The sequence below is a fragment of the Zootoca vivipara genome, chromosome 1, assembly GCF_963506605.1.
Source record: "Zootoca vivipara chromosome 1, rZooViv1.1, whole genome shotgun sequence".
Taxonomy (NCBI): domain Eukaryota; kingdom Metazoa; phylum Chordata; class Lepidosauria; order Squamata; family Lacertidae; genus Zootoca; species Zootoca vivipara.
In genome coordinates this window covers 49,255,986-49,275,889 of record NC_083276.1, presented here as the reverse complement: position 1 = coordinate 49,275,889, position 19,904 = coordinate 49,255,986, and the positions used below count along the sequence as shown (strand labels likewise).

The window sequence follows — 19,904 nt, the reverse complement described above, 5'->3', positions numbered from 1 at the left end:
CACAGAAACGTGTATTGCTTTTAAAGGAATCTGGCCTGAGATAGTGAAAAAATAAGTTTCCTAGACCTCCTCTCTGCAAATTAAAAGTGTGGAAATATGTAGGCAGTGATCCATTGCAGGCATGAAAAGGACTGGCAAGAGTGTTCATGTGGTGGGATGGAGCAGCTTCTATCCTCTCATCTCCTATGATGAAGTGAGGTGCTTGCTTCCCTTCCACCATGTCACATTTCTCCACCGCACCCCCACCCCCCAAATTAAGCAAGATCACACATGATGGTATTTGTGTGGTGGAAGAAAAGAGGGATGCACCCATTTCCCCACCAAGCAAAGTCTCTCAGTGCAGAGTTTATAATTTCTTACTGGTTACTTTGTTGTTGTTTATTGAATTTATATATTGCCCTATACCCAAAAATGGGAGTGCCTGATCACCTCATCTGTCTCCTGAGAAATCTCTATGTGGGACAAGAAGCTACAGTTAGAACTGGATATGGAACAACTGATGGTTCACAATTGGGAAAGGAGTACAACGAGGCTGTATATTGTCTCCCTGCTTATTTAACTTATATGCAGAATTCATCATGTGAAAGGCTGGGCTGGATGAATCCCAAACTGGAATTAAGATTGCCCAAAGAAATATCAACAACCTCAGATATGCAGATGACACAACCTTGATGGCAGAAAGTGAGGAGGAATTAAAGAACCTTTTAATGAGGGTGAAAGAGGAAAGTGCAAAATATGGTCTGAAGCTCAACATCAAAAAAACCAAGATCATGGCCACTGGTCCCATCACCTCCTGGCAAATAGAAGGGGAAGAAATGGAGGCAGTGAGAGATTTTACTTTCTTGGGTTCCATGATCACTGCAGATGGTGACAGCAGTCACAAAATTAAAAGACGTCTGCTTATTGGGAGAAAAGCAATGACAAACCTAGACAGCATCTTAAAAAGCAGAGACATCACCTTGCCAACAAAGGTCCGTATAGTTAAAGCTATGTTTTTCCCAGTAGTGATGTATGGAAGTGAGAGTTGGACCATAAAGAAGGCTGATCGCCGAAGAATTAATGCTTTTGAATTATGGTGCTGGAGGAGACTCTTGAGAGTCCCATGGACTGCAAGAAGATCAAACCTATCCATTCTGAAGGAAATCAGCCCTGAGTGCTCACTGGAAGGACAGATCCTGAAGCTGAGGCTCCAATACTTTGGCCACCTCATGAGAAGAGAAGACTCCCTGGAAAAGACCCTGATGTTGGGAAGGATTGAGGGCGCAAGAGAAGGGGACGACAGAGGATGAGATGGTTAGACAGTGTTCTTGAAGCTACGAACATGAGTCTGAGCAAATTGCAGGAGGCAGTGGAAGACAGGAGTGCCTGGTGTGCTCTGGTTCATGTGGTCACGAAGAGTTGGACACAACCAAATGACTAAACAACAACAACTATACCCAGAGGTCTCAGGACAGTTCACAGAACAACTTTACAAGGAAAGAGAGCAGGACTGCAGCTTGCAAGTGTTTTTGTGCACATCCATAAAGAAAGGAGCTTTTAGCATTTTGTTGACTTGTGCTCCTCAGAAGAAGGTCCAGTGTGCATTTTTCTCAATAAGAAGTTTCTACACCTCTGAGAATTTTTTTTTAAAAAAACACTCTCAAAACTGGGGACAGCAATGAAGCTAAAGGAAAGTGCTTTGATATCATTTTACTGAGAACCAGTCCCCAGGAATTAGCATTCAGCATAGGATAATACATAAACACACACAGCTGCTGCTTGGGGGGATTCTGCTGCAGAACCACACCTGTTTCTATAAACTTTGTTAGAGCAGTAGAACTCCCCCCCCCTTTTCGCCTTCCTTGAGATGGTGTCAGATTTTCAGGCTCCTGAGTCATGGCTGCTTTGAGCAGTCACGGGAACCCAGGAAATGTCTGTTGATTAAAATTCAGCACTGAAAGTTTGGAGGGACAACTGGAGTACAAACAACACAATCCCCATGAGAGAGAACAGAGCTGGAGAAATCCCCATCTTCTGTATCTGCAGCAGAAGAGATCTCAGCCCCCCTCCATTTCCTGCTATAAGCGAATACAGGTTGAATGGAAGGGAAGCAGAATGCTGCCAAACATCCATGAGAAGGATCTTGTACTCTGACTCTTGTGAATTAACTCAAAATTCCATCTATATATGGCTGTGCTGTGGGTATGTCAAGTCTCAACAACAATGGGGGAAATTGTGAGTACTATAATAGAGTACATTGTGAAACAGAAATCCCATGATTTGTGGAAATATAGGTGAAATATAGGCTGGAAATATAGGTGAGGACCCCAATAGCATTGCGCCCATCAGTTTTCCAGGACCTCCCAGCCTACTCCAATGCTATGGCCCCTCTGCTGAAAAGATGCTCTTAGAGATCCTCTAGAGCAGGGTGGTCCCTCGGCAACATTTGATGCTCTCCCCCCATCCACAGCCCTCACACCGCTCTCCCAAAGTTGTGAAAGCAAGGTGGGGGGCTTTGGGGAGGAGATGTGGGGGTTCAGACAGGGTCCTGGAGCATAGTTGTCAACTCCCGGACTGAAAAATCCAGGATCAGCAGCGGTGCGGCACTGGATGTCGCTTCTACGCATGTCCAGACATGCGTAGAAGCGACTTCCAGTGCCGGCGCTGCCCAATTTCCAGTGCCCAGACATGGGCAGAATGGCACCGGAAGTGTGTGTGTGAAAATTTTTGCCCTGGCTCCCCCCACTCCCTACATGACAAGGCAGTGTGTGAACCACAGATTCTGTGTCAAAGGACTCTTGTGGCCCACTTAGTATGAAAATTTGGACCATGTACTGCAGACAGAAGGGAAAGGTGGCTAGCTCCATGTGCACACATGTAAACATTCTGTGCACATGACTGGACCTCTGAATCCCAATTGCATCAATGGAACACTGGAGTAAGAAAATGGACAGGGAATAGAGGGCTATCTGAGTGACTCAAGTTCCTTCCAGCCCTGTCCTCCAGCTGAGTTCACTTTGGATCCTGCTTGCCTGCTTCCAGCCTGGCCCTCGTTCTACTGCTGGCTTTTCTTCCATACTTTGCATTCTTCTGCATATAGAAATACAGCAAAATTACTGTTGTTCAGCCAGTCCTCTCCTTAACTTCAGTCCACAGGCTTTTGGACAGGGAACATGCAATCATGAGCAGCTTTTTGACATCAGTATGTTTCCATTCTCCTTAGATCCCATAAACCTCCCTGAGCTTCACCTCTTTCGTCTCTCCCCCTGCCCCACTTCTGAGCCACAGAGGCCGTTCTCTGCCAGCCTCTCACAAAGCAGCTCCCTAAGAGATGAATCATTGGGTTGGCTGTCTTGTGTATTTTGGATCTGGTCTCCCTGCCTTCCTTTAATATAGCGACCAGATTCGCGCACACAATTACAAAAGAGGCCATCCAGCTGCCTCGCTAGATGCCAAAGTAATAATGCCTGTGGGTTTATGCTCCATTCTTCTTCATACATGCCCCTAGATCTTGTTTGCCTTTCCTAATGCTGCCAGATGTTGCTTGGATGGGTTTCCTAGCATGTGGTAGCGAATGTTACGCTGCCAGTGATTTTTAACAAATTTAAGCAACTTTTAATTCACTGGGCTTTTGGCTCTTCACTGGGCCAAAATAGACATTACACACAGATGCATGTAATGTTGCTATCACAGCCCTTTTAAAATAAGAAAAGCTGTTTCAAGAGTGTGCAGTCAGGTTCGGAGAAGTTTGCAGCGTCTGTTTGTGCACCCCATCCATGGCCACCATTTCCCAACTCCACATCATGGGCAGCTCCCCACCCTCACAGGGTTCAAAGATCATAGAATTGTAGAGTTGGAAGGGACCACAAGGGTCATCTAGTCCAACCCCCTTGCAATGCAGGAATCTTTTGCCCAATGGGGGGCTCAAACCTGCAACCCTGAGATTAAGAGTCTCATGCTGTACCAGCTGAGCTATTCTCACTGCCTAAAGGAGAGAAGCTGCTCGGCAGATTGGAAGCAGGGAAGTGGCTGGCCAGGAAAGGGCTTAGTCATCATTGTTTCTGGTCCAGATTGCCTCTCCAGAAATTACTTTTCCTGTTTAAGTTGGTCATTGGTTTAATTTTACATACTGTATATCTGTATGAAACACATAATTTGTCCCTCAGGACTTTGTGTACATGTCACATGCATGTGAAGCACATTTAAAGCATGACCCCCCCCCCCCAAGAATCCTGGGAACTCTCATTCAGTAAGGGTACTGGGAATTGTGTGAAGGGCGAACTGCACTTCCCTGGGTTCTTTGGGGGAAGTTTTGTGCTTTAAATGATACAAGTTTTACTGAGTCGGACCATTGATCAATGTAGCTTTATATTGTATATATTGGCTGGAAGCAGCTCTCTGGATTTTCAGATGGGTCTCTCTCCCCCAGCTGTATCGGGAGATGAATTCTAATAATCTACAATTCAACTACAGCCCTTTCTGTTACAACTTTTCTATTGGAATGCCTACCTATACCAGATGTTTCCTCTGAAGATAAGTCCTATTGTCACTTTCCATGTTCATACTCCGTTGGCAAGAAAATCTGGCTCCCGTAATAAGAAAACTAACTTGCTTTTAAAATATACTAAGTCAAGCAATGTGACATATGGTTACTGAACTCAGAAAACTGCATACATGCATTTTTATTTTTATTTTGAAGAATTTGGATTCTTCTTTTTGGCAGAAAGCAATGTGGTGGCAGAAGGAGAGGTGTTAGTAAATAAGGAACATTTGGAGCCTATGGATAAAGAAACAAAGAGTCTAGACTGTTAAGGAAGCAGATGTTCCACTCCCCAAATGTTGGAACTCCCTACAGACTCTAAACATGATCTAAGTCCTTTGTGCACTGTATGCCATCACTAGCATACACTATTATTATTATTTTGGTGGTCAAGGAGGATTTGGAAATTTTATTAAATAAATAAATGGTAAATGGTAAAAGAATATACTTCAGCTGTGTGGGGCAAAGGGGTGAATTCATCTCACAAAAGATTCAAGGTTTTGAAACTCTCATCTGCTTTGATTAGTTGGAATAATGTCATAAAGAAAAATGTAAAAGTAAATGTTGGAGTATTCCAGCAAAAATGGAAAAGAAAGCGGAAATTGCTGCAGTTGGTGTGCTTGTCTGTGGCCAAGTGAATTAACACCATTGTTTTCCTTCACGTCATCGTCCCTTCCCCCCATGCAAATGATATGTAATTGATGACATTATAGATTGTTATGACATTTCCTTTACATTGAAACAAATGCAAGTTGCGCAAGTCACATAAATAGTTACATATGTTATGGTAAGTTACATAACTTAAGTTAATTAGCAGGCAGTGAGGTAAATAAAGAAATATTTGTTGGAAACTGAATTGCAGCGAAACAGAAATGGTGCTGATTGTGACGAATACAGGTTGGCATGGAAATTGCTTCCTTCTGACTCCTTAGTGGTTGGGTCTCTTTTATGCTTTGCCCAACTTCTTGTCTGTATGACGTTGCCTTTTAACACTCCACTCTGCATTGTTCTTTTAATTTTTGCAAGTTGTTCTGTGACGGTTGTGGGAAATGACTCATAAACTAAATGAACACAAATAGTAATAATATCCTTCTCTTTCTGTCGCAGACCTCTTGACAGCCAAGGAGTACCACTGCCTCCTGCAGCTGCTTTGCCCTGACTTCCCCATGGAGCTTACACAGAAAGCAGCAAGGTGAGCACTCCTTCAGCAACTAGATCTGCGTTATATCTTACAGCGAGAGTCAGCTCCTGCTTTATACTTGGGTAGGAAAAGTGCCTGTACTGAAATGGTGTTGGCGCTGGCAGTTGTTCATGGTGCATATGCAACTCGAATGATGCAGGTTGCCTATGATAAACACAGACGTGGGGACACAAGTCTTTCCTGATCACTGCTTCTGCGTTCAATGCAGGGAAGCCCAGCCTTGCAATTATTCACATTTGACTGTACTGCTGTCGGTACCCATTTAAACTTGAGTGCTTTTGTAAACAAAGAATGAATACTGAACTGTCTCTAAAAATTGCAGTATTTGCGATAAGCAATATGTTTACTTTGGGGGTTTGTACTGCATATTTTGGCTTAGTATACAGTAAAGATATCTGTTTCAGAGCTGAACCTCATGTTCAAATTATGGGAGAAGGGGGAGGGGTCGTGGGTTTTATTCTTGATCCACTTTCAGTCTGAAATCTTCCAAGGAACAGCTCCTCCGGTCTCAGTTCCAAACCCTTATGGACTCCAGACTGATATGCGAGATTCCCCAGGCATCCTGTTGACATCCAATGATCGAGTAATCTAAGCAATTTTGGCAACGGGTAGCCTGACATATCACTGGCTTAGATACCGCAGTTGGGGCAGAGTCTATGTTGAATTAGATATGGGCATATTTATCTGTAAAGTCGCTTGAAAACAAGTCACAGTTGGTGTGCTGATAGATTCAAACCACTTAAGAGATATTCTGCCAAGCAAGCAGTACATTAATTTTGTTTAAATAAATAAAATAAACCATTGAACATGAAGAGCATGCAAACTGAGTGTGGAAGGGTTTCATACTAGATCAGTTGTTTTCAACCGTTTTATCTTAAGGAATATGCTTCCATGTTGCCTTGTCTGCTGAAGACTGTCAAGGTAGCTTAGACTCTTAATCTCAGGGTTGTGGGTTCAAGCCCCATGTTAGGCAAGAGATTCCTCCATTGTAGGGGGTTGGAATAGATGACCCTTGGGGTCCCTTCCAACTTGACAATTCTATGATTCAATGAGGAACTTCAGGGAGGCTTCTTGGCCATTACTAATCTTCTCATGAAGAACCCTCCAAGGAACCACCAGGGCTTTTCCAGAACCCAGTTGAAAGGGAATTGACAAGACAGGGAGTAAAAGTTTGCCTGCTGCAGCAGGCTCTATGCATCATGAGACACTTTCTGCATTGCTCTAGCATCTTACTCAACGTGCAAAAGTAGAAGGGGAAGGCACATATCACCTTTATTGTCACTGCTGGTTTAATCAAGAGCCAGTTAGCAGAGTATTAAAAGCTGGCCTGTGAAACCTGGGTATTAATCCAATGAACTCACCAGCTGACTTTAACCAAGTGAGCAAGTCAGCTGTGTTTCAGTTCAGTTTGCAAAGTGACTTGAAGTTCACTGAATGCTATAACCTGAAAGAGAATTTCATTAAAATGCTTTACTGTTGGTATCTAACACCTTCAAAACTTGCTAAAATGTATAAAACCAGGTCAAGCATTTGTTGGAGATGCAGAGATGGCACATGATCCACATGTGGCAGAACTATAAAAAAATAAAATGATTCTGGGAAACAATATACAGTGAGTTTTAAAAGATGTTTAAAATTTCCTTTGCAAAAAAACCCCCCTGAAGTCTCTCTGCTGGTTATAATGAGTAATGACATTCCGAAAAATCTAAGGAGAATTTTCATGTATGCAATAGTTGCAGCAAGACTTTTAATAGCTAAAGGATGGAAATGAGAATCCATTCCCACTAAATTGGATTGGCAGGCAAAAATGCTAGAATATGCAGAATTAGCAAAAACGACAGGAAGAATGAGAGATGATATAGAACAAAGGTTTATTAGAGAATGGGACATTTAAAGAGTATACCTAAAAGAGCATTGTAAACATCTAAATTCTCTGGCAGGTTTGATTGACCCCTGCATGACAGTAGGAAATTTTACAAAATCAAGACAATTTGAGACAATTTATGAGAGACAATGGAAAGTGTGCAGTTGATAATGTAACCCAGGAAACACATTGGGGTGATCGGAAGTCATAATGGAATCTGTAATATATGAATTTTCTTTTCGTAATTTGTATTGATCTTGGATTTTTTTAATTGTTTTTTTGCAAAATTAATAAAGCATTTTAAAAAAGAAAAGAAAAAATAAGTTAATAGCGGCCTACCTCAGAAGCTGATTGCAAGGATAAATGAGAATTTTTGCCAGGAATAACCTCATTGGCCCACAGTCTTCACAATGCAGGCTATAAGTCTGAATACATAAATCTGAGATGAGGCACGGCGCTGAAGATTGTGTCAAGGAATTTAATCTGCAAAGCCATTGTAAACCTGAGGCCCCACTGAAGGGGGATAGGCTTCGCACAACTCCTCTGTTGTGTGCTTGTGCCTTGGAGACAGACAAGCTGGGGGCTTTGGGACAGCAGGTGTGAGAGAAAAATGAGATCTGTGTCTGAGGCACCCTGGCTCAGGTGGGAATGATCTCACTGCCTTTACTCTTCATGGGTTTGAGAGCTTCCTTGTGCTAACAATTTGCTCTCACCCACAAAGCTAATCAAGGGAAGTTACTTGATATACTGCCTTAAATCTGATGCTGGTTTTGCCTCTCCTTCCTCTTCTATACCTTCTGATACTCTTGTCTGCATTTTTCTTTTCGTTTTCCCCTACTCGTACATCGGAAGCCCCTGGCTGACGATGGGCCATTACTGTCACCAGCTGGGCAGATCGCCCCCCCCCCATGCAGCTGGCTCTTTCGAATCAGTATCGGCAAGCAGGCTCATGCTTGTCACCTCTCCTGCCAACCAGGATTCTCGTTTCTGCTTTCAAGTGGGATATAACTTATGCTTACCATCAGTCCACTCAGTGACAGCACCTATTGATAAGCTTTGGGAGATATGATTTCATAGGCAAGCATCGTTCATAAGCCACCAGGCCTTTTGGAATCCTTGAAGCTGCATGGCTGAGATGATTTCACAGGGCAGCCATCTCTTTGGAGGCCTGTTGCTATGTGCTGATAACAAACAGTATGAAAGAAAGAGATCACAAAGTTAGGGCAGAGAGGAGAGGCAGCCGCAATGCAGAAGAGAATGAGGTGTGATCCAGCATCTTTAAACACAGGTTGGCTCCATTCGTGGGGTGGCATCTAAAGAGGCAAATAGTAGGTGAGTGGTGGACTGTGACCTGCCTGCCCACTGCCCCCATCCCCCCCAGGCCCTCTCTCCAAAGACCTTCTGATACAGGGAGTAAGAATGGCTGCTAGAAAAACTTCTGGGAGAGTGGTTGTGTGTGTATTTCTCAAAGAGGGGGTGATGGCTAGTGGAGGAGTTCCAAGAACTCTCACCTTTGGCCTTATAAATCACACCCCACCCCACATGAAAGGGGCAGACATGGACCCATCTTTAAAGATGCAGGTCTGCTGCTTCACGTGCAGTCTGGGCCTCCATCCCTTGTGACGAAACCAGAGAGAACTGGGCTAGTTCCCACAAGCGCCGGTGAGTTCCCTGAAAGGCATCAACCACAGGCGGTTTGGAGGCTTTCATCTTTGGCAGTGATATGTGACATAGACCTCCTTTGATTTGTGAGGTGGGAAAGAGGAGGGTTATCTGGCTAGAAGCAAAATATTAGGACTTGCAGCAGAATTGCAAGCACACCATATACTGTGCCTAACTCTCTCTCTCTCTCTCTAGCTACAATTTGTGCCTGCTAGTTAATATTAGGCTTTGCTCATATTAAGTGCTCTCCCAGTCCCATAACAGGGGTGATCAGGAAGAATAGGGAGCCTGGACACAGACATGAGCTGATCCAGTTTGGCTTGAAGAGCAGGGGCCATTCTGTCTCCACCATAGGAGGAGTGATGGGCTGCTTGTAACCTTGAAAGTACCTGAAGTCAGCCCTCCCCAGAGGGTGTGGTGGCAGAGATGTCAGAGAAGTCTGCTTAGTACTGGGCAGTTTTCTCAGTTCTGATGTCAGGGGCGGGTCAGCAACAAAACACCCAATGTCAGGTAAGTTAGCTCTTTATTCAAAGAAATCAAAACAGCTCAGTCCTAGTGTTCACAGCAACCCTTCCTGGTCGGCCTATCCCCAACGAAGCAGTTGTGAGGACTGAAGGTTCCTTCTCCATCAGCCTACGGCTCCTCCACCTGGTCTCTCTTTGCTCCACCCTCTTCATTCCTCTTCTTGTTCTGGGAGACCCAGGGGAAGAGGAGTTGGTCACAGCTGGAGGGAGAGCTTCGCTGGCTTCTTCAGCAGCCTGCCTCTACTTTGCCTCTTGACCTCCCCCCACTCTGTTTCTGCCCCTGATTCTGGATTCCTGTCTGTCACAGCCGCTTCCTGCTCACTAAACCCTGTTACCTCTTCAGCTTCCAACACCACCTCGTCCCAGTCTGTCCCCTCTTCTCCCTCTGACCACTCATTGTCGTCCTACCACCAATCCCCTGGCTCTGAGCCTTCTTTCCCTGGAGGTTCCCCAGCTGGTGCCTCCCACCGCACCTCTGCATCCAGCCAGTCCATAGCAGTTGAGGAGCTTTATCAATGCCCCTCCTGCATCTGTTGAAAGGAATGATCAGATTTCAGCTATTTCAACATGGGCCTTGATGACAATGTGCTGATTAACAAACATTCCCCACCATATAACATACGCTTGACAGTTTCAACTTGTTGCTGCTGAAAAGTAGCTTGCTGGAGTTTCATATCATGACCAATTTCTGTCTGTGACACCTGCTGACTTAGGGCCAAGCTAGATACTTTGGCCACCTCATGAGAAGAGAAGACTCCCTGATGCTGGGAAAGATTGAGGGCACAAGGAGAAGGGACGACAGAGGACGAGGCGGTTGGACAGTGTTCTCGAATCTATGAACATGAGTCTGACCAAACTGCGGGAGGCAGTGGAAGACAGGAGTGCCTGGCGTGCTCCGGTCCATGGGGTCACGAAGAGTCAGACACGACTAATCGACTAAACAAGATGTTCGTTATGGGTAGTATATACTGACATATCTTATTTTTACCTAATTAATTACAGGGGTGTGTGATTCTTACTGGAAAGCCAGAGCACGGGATGTGGAGGGAGGCATATTTCTTTACTCCTTCTCCATGATTGGAAGAAAGGTTACTCCCACCCACCCACCCCCAGCAGCTAGCAACCTTAGGAGAAAAATGTCCCCATTAGCGGACTCTGTTGTTGTTTAGTCGTTTAGTCGTGTCCGACTCTTCGTGACCCCATGGACCATAGCACGCCAGGCATAGCACGCCAGACCATAGCGGACTCTACTTTCACAATATGCTGAAGGCTGGAATTCATTGGATGGATGGATGGATGGATGGATGGATGGATGGATGGATGGGTAGATGGAGGAAGAGGGGACTTAACTTACAGAAAAGCAGAGTCAGACTACCACATCTGATCTACAACATGCCTTATTTTCAGCTTGTAGTCCTTAGTTTCCCTAGTTTTTGTCATGAACTATTGGCATTAAATGAGTGCTTCACAATATCCAAAGCATCACACTGACATGTAAAACTCAGGCTCTGTAACCTTGTGCTTGGAGTGCAATATGAAAAATAGAAAGGGAAGGATGAGACATTTCTCCTCCCCCTGTCCACAAACATCTGTTTTCTGGAGAGTTCATGCCTGTCCATTTCCAGCTCCAGGGTGTCACCATAAATTAGGACCACGTCCCGTTCTTGTGGCTCCTCCCCTTCCTCATATATTCCTCCCATTCAGCTCTTTAGGAGAAGCATAAACATGTCCCTGGCTGTGCTTTACAGGTTGCTTCAGCTGTGCAGCCAGCAGTTCAATTGGGGAAATAACACTGTCGCTGAGCCTCCTCTTAAGCAACTGGGCCGGCTTTATCCACTACTGGTCTTCTCTGGAGAACAGACACTCGGGCAAATTGGAGCTGGTAACCCAACACCAAAGGATACCTGCTTCCAGCTAGGTACTTCCTCAAGACATCTTCTGGCATAGCTTTATGGTCTTCCCTTAATTTAGCTCCCTCAAATACCTTTGCAGAGCATCAGACAACTATCACAGCCTTCCAGCACTTCTAGAATTGGGGGGGGGGGGAGAAGGAGTGCCGACTCCGTTAAGGGTCAGACCTTGAATTCACCACCGAAGCTCAGCATGACTTCAGTGCCCCTGGCTTTTTCTTCACCCTCTTCCTTCCAGGAGCAGAAATTTCCTGGTAACTGCTTTTCGGTCTCTCCTTGACGCCTGCTGCCTTTGCTGGGGCTACCTGAGGGGTGCGAAGCTTTGAGGCACCGATGCAGCCTGTAGCACTTCCAAGGGCTTGGAGTGGTTTTGGATGCCAGAGGCTGCGCTGCATTGCCTGGGAGATGGAAGATGCTCTGCCTTCCAGCTTCAAAGCCATCCCCTTGATGTGGCCACCGACAACCTCCATAACGTGCTTATTAGTGGGAATTAAGAACTGGAGCTGCTGCCGCTCTAGACAGCAGGAGGAGGAGGAGGAGGCGGTTTCTGGGACATAATAAATAAAACAGAAGCACTTCGACGTCTTCAAAGGGTTTTGTTTTAAATAGTGGCTTTTCTCCTGGGGACCCTCTTAGCCGTAGCCTTTCTTCTTGGCAATAATTAATTCAAGCTGCTCTGTGTGCTTGAATTTGCTTCGCTGAACTGAGCTGGTCCGAGTGGTGGGGAGGGAAGCCTTTCCCGCAGATGCGTCCGGCCACTCTTCCGTCTCCTCCTCCTGATCAGCTTCTGCGAGCCTCTTCCACCAGTTGGAGCAACCCAGGACTGATGACTTCTCTCTGGATTACAAGAGAGTCCTAGTCCCAAACCCTCCCCAGTAAAAGGCATTCCTGCTTGGAAGGATACCGTTCGCTCTGTGTTAGAACCATATGCACGGACAAATGCTGGAGGATGTTTGCCAGAGCCATGACAGAGCTTACTGTTTATGGAAGCAAAATGAGTTTTCACCCTATTTGACCCTGAGTGTTTTATGAAGAGTGAATTGTATAACTGTATGTAGGTGCATTCGTAGGCTGTGATGTAGGTCCAACTGCCCTAACAGGATTTCTCTAGGCTGGGATGGCTCAGCTGGTACAGCAGGAGACTCTTAATCTCAGAGTTGTGGGTTTGAGCCCCACATTGGGCAAAGGATTCCTGCATTGTAGGGGGTTGGACTAGATAACCCTACTGGCCCCTTCCAGTTCTATGATTCTTGTCTACCCATTCTCAAGTTCAGCTCTCATTTGTTTATTTCATGCGTGGGGTCTTTATATGGACAAAAACTGGCAAACAGATGCAAACCAAGAGTCATGGCAGTGTTTGTCACCAAGTAGGAAGCATAAAACACAAATGATAGTTTCATGTGCCCCGCAGAACCCACTAAACAGATCATAGAATCATAGAGTTGGAAGAGACCACAAGGGCCATCCAGCCCAACCCCCTGCCAAGCAGGAAACACCATCAAAGCATTCTTGACATATGGCTGTCAAGCCTCTGCTTAAAGACCTCCAAAGAAGGAGACTCCACCACACTCCTTGGTAGCAAATTCCACTGCCGAACAGCTCTTACCTTCAGGAAGTTCTTCCTAATGTTTAGGTGGAAACTTCTTTCTTGAAGTTTTAATCCATTGCTCCGTGTCCGCTTCTCTGGAGCAACAGAAAACAATCCTTCTCCTTCCTCCATATGACATCCTTTCATATATTTGAACATGGCTATCATATCACCCCTTAACCTTCTCTTCTCCAGGCTAAACATACCCAGCTCCCTAAGCCGTTCCCCATAAGGCATCGTTTCCAGGCTTTTGACCATTTTGGTTGCCCTCTTCTGGACACGTTCCAGCTTGTCAATATCCTTCTTGAACTGTGGTGCCCAGAACTGGACACAAACAATTGTTTGGGGGCCCAAACAATGCACTCCCCACAAAGTGCTCCATTCTCCCTACTCATTGTGGTGAGCAGCCCAGACTTGAGAGATGAAGGAAACAAAAGGATTATTTCCTGAATCCTTCATAGGAGCATCCCAGGTTTAGCTTTCATCTTGTTCTGCTAGTTTAATAAATATCAACGCTATTTGGAACTGCAGCATAGATCGGCACAGTAAAGCCCTTTTCTTTCCTGCTAGCATTAGCTGTGTTTGTCCAAGGTCAAAACAGGAGGAATTTGTTGCTGCAGTCTTGTCTTCATTTTATTCTTTATGTGTAGAGTACTTTGCCATTATTGCTAAACCAAGATAGCAGAAGGCATTGTGTCCTTCATTCCTTTAGGATTCCAGAATGTGCTGTCAGAAAATGTTGATTCTGTATCTTACATGTATTACATTTTTATTTTGTACTGGCCAAGGCAGGACTGTTACTTGTGGGTTTCCAAAGTTTAGGTGTCAGGAAGGTCCTCCTCCACCCTCCACCACCACCTTTTTAGGAACAAGTGAAATAAGTTAAGAACATCCTTCCTTGAAAGTACCCAGTCTCTTGGAGGCAGCTCAGCTCTCAATGTTTCATTTTCATTTTCACAGAGTTCTAATGTTGCTTCCACATACCACGAAATCAGATAGACCCAATAGCCATGCTTGTCTGTTTTAGCAGAAGCAGTCTCAGGGCACCTTAAAGATTTAGCCAGTTTATAACAAAACAGCTGAACCCAGAGGTGGTGAACCTGTAGCCTTCAAGCTAAATTTGTGTGGTTGGTGGGAGCGCAGGAGAGCAGGAGGCGCGGAATCTTGTGTGTGTGTGTGGCTGGGAGAGCTAAAACAGATGGAGTGATGGGAGACAGGGAAGCCCTTGACATGTGATCAGTTTAGATCTCTGGCAGTTTAGACCTCTGTTCATTCATTCCCTGGCAGCCTGCTGGATGAGATGGAAGAGAGATGGGGAGAAGAGTGTGGCACACCAGGAGAGAGAGGAAAGGTGTGCTTTCGCCCCACTTTTGGCTCTGCCTCCCATCACCTGCTTTGGGAAATAGGCAGAGGTGATTCCTAGGATTCCAGCCCATGGAAGCTTGTGCATCTGTTCTAGTCTATAAAGGGCTGTGACCCTCTTTGTGAGTTCGTTTTGTGACTGAGGAGTCCTTGCTCACTTCTTGTGAACTTGGCCTCAGCTGTAAGTTACCTGGCATAGCAACTGGTTGTTGTTGAGCTGTCTGTCTCTCCTTTTCCATTCCAGGATTGTTCTCATGGATGATGCTGTGGACTGCTTGATGTGTTTTTCAGACTTCCTGTTTGCCCTCCAGATCCAGTTTTACTACTCAGGTGAGCCCATCTTACTAACCTTGTCTCTCTTACTACGGTGGCCCATTTAGGATTGTAGACTCTGGACTTAGCAGCTTTACACCATTGCCCACCCACCCCTTTTTTACATGGCAATACGTATTGATTCACTTACTTCAAAACGTGATAAGCCAGCAGCCCTGCACTTCACTCTGCTGAGTGTGGCCCTGCCCTCATGATGCCACTGTCCTCCTGCACAGCTACAGTAGACAGGACAAATATGGCAGAAGTGTGGGCAACACAAGCCAGGAAGCCTTGTCCTGCAACACAGATCCCCCTGATAGAGAACTGCATGTGAAAGTCACTCATTCTACACATGCCTGAGCCAAACAGGCACTTCAGACACAATTCATTTCCAGAAAACACTGAAGTTAAAGCATGAAAAGTGCATGTGGCTCCTCCTTATGTGGGAACTTTGCATCCATTTCACTGCATATTTTTTATTATTGGTTTATATATTTCTACCCTCTCCTTTAAAGGCAAGTCCCCAGGGTTACAACTGTTTTGTACAAAGATATAGTAACTTGGGCTTTCAGAGGATCTCCTAGGTGCCGTGGCTTTCCCAATCACCAAAGCCATGTTAAAAACTAGGTTATGGGACATAGAGCGCCAGGAACTAATTTCAGCTGCAGGGAAAAACATGTTCCCCTTTTTATTTTCGACTCTCTTGGGCGCAGGAATTTAACCCCAATTATCTACAATTTCTGTTTAACCCGCAAAAAAGAAGGGCTTTCTCGCTGGCTAGGTTCAATTCTAATCCCCCTAACCTCCTCTAGGTTAGGTTTGTTGGGATTGGCAGGAGATAGGATCTGCCCATGTGATGCCCACCTGGTGGAAACTCTAGCTCACATGGTCCTCAAATGTAAAATGTATGATGATCTCCGCCAACAATTCCTAGACCAACTATGTATCCCAATATGGAAACTGGAGACAGAGGTTATACGCTTCCTATTACAGGGGAGAGATCAGGAGCTCACCAAGACAGTAGCTAAATTCCTCTACGTATTTGATCTTTTGCTGCCGAATACATTACAGGACCCTGCCCTTGTTGGAGACCCACAGAGGTGAAATAGATTGCTGGCCCCTCTTTCCTTTGGGAAGTGACTGTATTGATGATATGGCAACAAGATTGTACTGGCCTATTTACTTTGAATGTTTGTAAGTGATGCCAATAAAAGTTTTGATACTCACAAGGTGGCTTTTGAAAAACAATGGACAAATAACACAATAAAAACACAGGAGATAAAAGCATATACAAGGGTCCAGCTTGAAAAATAAGAAGCTCGGTGAAATAAAGAAGTCTTTAGGGTCTGCTTAAGGACGACCAGAAAAGGGGACAAGCAAAGTTCTTCTACAAGTGTGGAGCTGACTCTGAAAAGGCCCTGTTTTTGGTATTTGCCAACCTTAGTAGTAGGTCCTTAGCCTGGGTAGGTTCATACGGGTGTAGGCAGCGCTTCAAATAATCTGGTCCTAAACTGTTCAGGGCTTTAAAGGTTAGCACCAGTTCTTCACCCTGAGCCAAGAAACAAATGGGTGGCAAGAGCAACTGATGCAAAATCAGGGCGATATGATCAAACTGTCTACTCCCACAAGCATTCTGGCAGCTGAAGTTTGTAGCAGCTGAAGTTTCTGGACTGTCTCCAAAGGCAGTCCTGTATGCAGATCACTGTAGTACTTTAGTCTGGATGTAACCAATGCATGTGTAACTGGGGCCAGCTCCACTTTCTCCAGGCAAGGCTGCAATAGATGAATGAACCCAAACTGATATAAGTCACTCCCAGTCACTGAGGTCACCTCCATAAATAACACTATGCCCAGGAGCACCCCCAAAACACACACCTGATTCTGTGTAACCCCATCAAGAACCTGTTGTGAACAAACCTCCATTGATATGTGAACCCACCATACCTGAACACTGGCCCTGCTGGCTCAGATTGCGTTGTAACCCAAAACACCTGGAGAAGAAAAATATCAATATACAACCAGCACAACCGCAAATAGGCATCATGTACATGGTTTTCTCACATCCTCACAAAAACCCTTTGCACGTAGCAAATTCAAAATGCTTGAAGCAGCCCCAAGTATTTTATTTCTGGAAAGCAGTTTCCTTTGTGATGGTAACCAGTGAAAGAATGGGTCTGAGTGAAAACACTAGCACCTCTCGGGTAAAAAAAAAACCTGAAATTTGGGAGCAGTGTATATTCATGGTAACCGTGTGGAAATGCCTGTTTACATTTCATTGCTTCTGGGAGGTGGAATCGTGTGCTAAATTCCTTGTCCTGCTTCATCCTTACGACATGCCTCTCTGTTGGTTATCTCTGGGCAGAGATGGAATCCAAATGCACAGCAGATAATGAACCCCTCTCTCAATCACTCTCTCCTGCGTGAATGGGGTTCATTTCAAGTATGCAGCATGTTCTGAAAGCTGCTCTAAACTCTGGACCTTCAGGATAACCTTAGAAAGCCGTCCATCTTCGTGACGCATCATTGTTTCCCAGGCTCTTGTTGTGTGCGCACGTCAGCTTTCCAGGCTACCCTACCAGCACACATGCATGCAAACCACTCAGTGTGGAGTCTACATCTGTAAATGGCTGGCCAGGTCCATAAACAAACTTGTTTAAATTTAGATTCTGGGGGTAAACAGCGGGGAAGGTTTGGAGCCTGGGGGGGGGAGTGCTTTTGGCCAGCTTCTCCCCCTAATCTTCCCTTTGGACCCTGTGTTGTGTTTACTTTGGATTTGTGCTGAAGTACACTGGGCTGCAGGCTGGAGACTGCTTGACCCAACTCCCTTGCCTCCTCCAACAATTCCAAACAGCTTCTTCCTAACTTGGGTGGTGTTTATCTCTTGTAGGCCAGATGTTTTGGCCTACAACTCCCATGATCCCTAGCTAACAGGACCAATGGTCAGGGATGATGGGAGTTGTAGTCCAGAACATCTGGAGGGCCGAAGTTTGGGGATGCCTGCTCTAAGGCTTCCTTGCCAGCATCATGCGTAAGTAACTGCAGGGGGAAGAATGGGATCGATTTGCTACACATGTCCCCAAGCCTTGAGAATTCCCATGTGTGCCAATAACCACGGTTTCTAAGTCATCTCTCTGTTTTTGCAGAGTTCCTTGAAAGCGTGGCTGCCATCTATCAAGAGCTCTTGACGGGCAAGAACCCAAACACCGTCATTGTGCCTACATCATCCTCTGGGCAGCATCGTTCACGCCAGGCTCTAAGTGAGTGCAGCCCGCTCGATGGGGTGGAGGCACCTGCATTTTACCAGTGCCTTGAGTCTCTGTGTGACAGGTCCAAATACAGGTAAGGCTTGTGACCGGCTAACATGAACAAACCAGGGTTCATCTTTGCCTACCTTGCAGGGAGGGGCTCCCTGAAGTCTAGGCAAAGACACTCATCACATCTAGGAACTGAGATGTGGCAAGTTAGCCCAATGCTGCCTCTCTGCTCTCTGAAACTAGCATGGCTAAGTACCACTGATAGTTAGATGCGTGCCAGAAATTATGATACCAACTTCTCAAGGAGCACACAACTGCAAAGAGGCAGTTTTCCCTGTAACAAGCGATCACGTTTTGAGCCCCCTCTCAACTCTGAGTTCTGCCAGAGGGAAGTGGTCTTTTGACTTAAGAGTACCCCAGTATTCTCAGGCCCATCTAGGGCGTTTCAGGCTGAGCATGAAATAGGGCCCATTTCTCAATAGAAACAGTGCTGACAGTATCCTTCCTTCAATATGAGAGCTATGCCAGCACTGACAGAAATGGATTGCAGTACCTGCTGGTCAAAGTTGTTGTGAAATGCCCTTCAGCAAAGCACTTTTCACCTCCACACATTAAAAGGCAATCATGGATGCCTGTGGAGATTGATTATTTATTCAAACCCTGCTTTTATAGCCCCAAGACACTCTCAAAGCAGCTCACAGAAGATTCTCAAAAATGAAAACCATATTCAAAACTAGTACAGGAGCAGGAATTGTACAGGGTCCACATAGAGCCAGGCTTGTCCAGGCAGCATTTCCTGTCCTTGTCCTTTTTCCTTGATGCCATAGCAGTCCTCCCTCGAGGCAAGGGAATGGGACTAAGTGACTGGATCCTGTCTCAAGCCTATGGTGGAAGGAGTCTTCCCTTACTGGTAAAATGCTAGGCGGCAGCTCCTACCAAAGTCCCTTGAGGCAAGGGGGTCCTAGCCCAATTCACGCATGGCCAGAGTAGGAGGGAGTTATGGGGAGATTATTGCCTCCTGCGTACTTTTAAAAGACAGCTTCATGTTGCAAAGTGACACCTGATCCACCCCTCCATTCATAAGCTGAAATTGCTGAAACTGATGCGGCACAATTTCTTCCTGTGTTCCTCTCGTTTCCTTAGCTGTCCCCCATCTGCTATTGTGAAGGAAGTTCTGAGCAGTGTGCAGAGACTGACCTTCTATGGATTTCTGATGGCTCTTGCAAAGCATCATGGGATCAACAGAGCCCTTGGTAAAGAAAAGTCCCACCTTGTTTCTTTCCTCTCCCCCGCAGTGATGTGGTCTAGGGAAGTTGACAGCAGGTTTTAAAGTGACCACTGAGAAAAATGCCTTTACCGTGACCAAATATGCCAGAAAAACGAGGTAGGAGCATTTTAGAAAGGTCTCTTTGGAGTAAAGAAACTTGGAATGAATCAGGCAAGAAAGGCAAGCAGGATAGTACAAAGGAAGAAAGAAAAACCCTTCATTTAAACTGCTTAATTCCTTCCAGTTGCCTAAAGACCACATTATGCATTATCTTTTAGTTGTAAAGTGTGACTGTGGCAGGTGCGTGTTTGGAAACATGGGTTTCATCAGGGCCGTCTTAAGCATATCTGGCTCCCTGGCGCCGTGGTGCAAAGATCCCTCTGCCCCCCCCCCCGCCCCGTTTCTCGGCGCAGCTGTCTGGCGGCCCTGGCACATTGCGCC

The 19,904-nt window shown here is 45.6% G+C and overlaps 1 protein-coding gene across 1 annotated transcript in view; it reads left to right on the top strand.

Annotated features, from left to right (window-relative positions):
* Positions 1-19,904, top strand: part of CSTPP1 (centriolar satellite-associated tubulin polyglutamylase complex regulator 1) — a 117,411-nt gene that overhangs the window by 91,039 nt on the left and 6,468 nt on the right. Inside the window, exons 4-7 of the mRNA XM_035115058.2 lie at positions 5,627-5,711; positions 14,875-14,960; positions 18,086-18,281; positions 19,340-19,449. Coding sequence (XP_034970949.2) covers positions 5,627-5,711; positions 14,875-14,960; positions 18,086-18,281; positions 19,340-19,449 — 477 coding nt within the window. The remainder of the gene's footprint in view (positions 1-5,626; positions 5,712-14,874; positions 14,961-18,085; positions 18,282-19,339; positions 19,450-19,904) is intronic.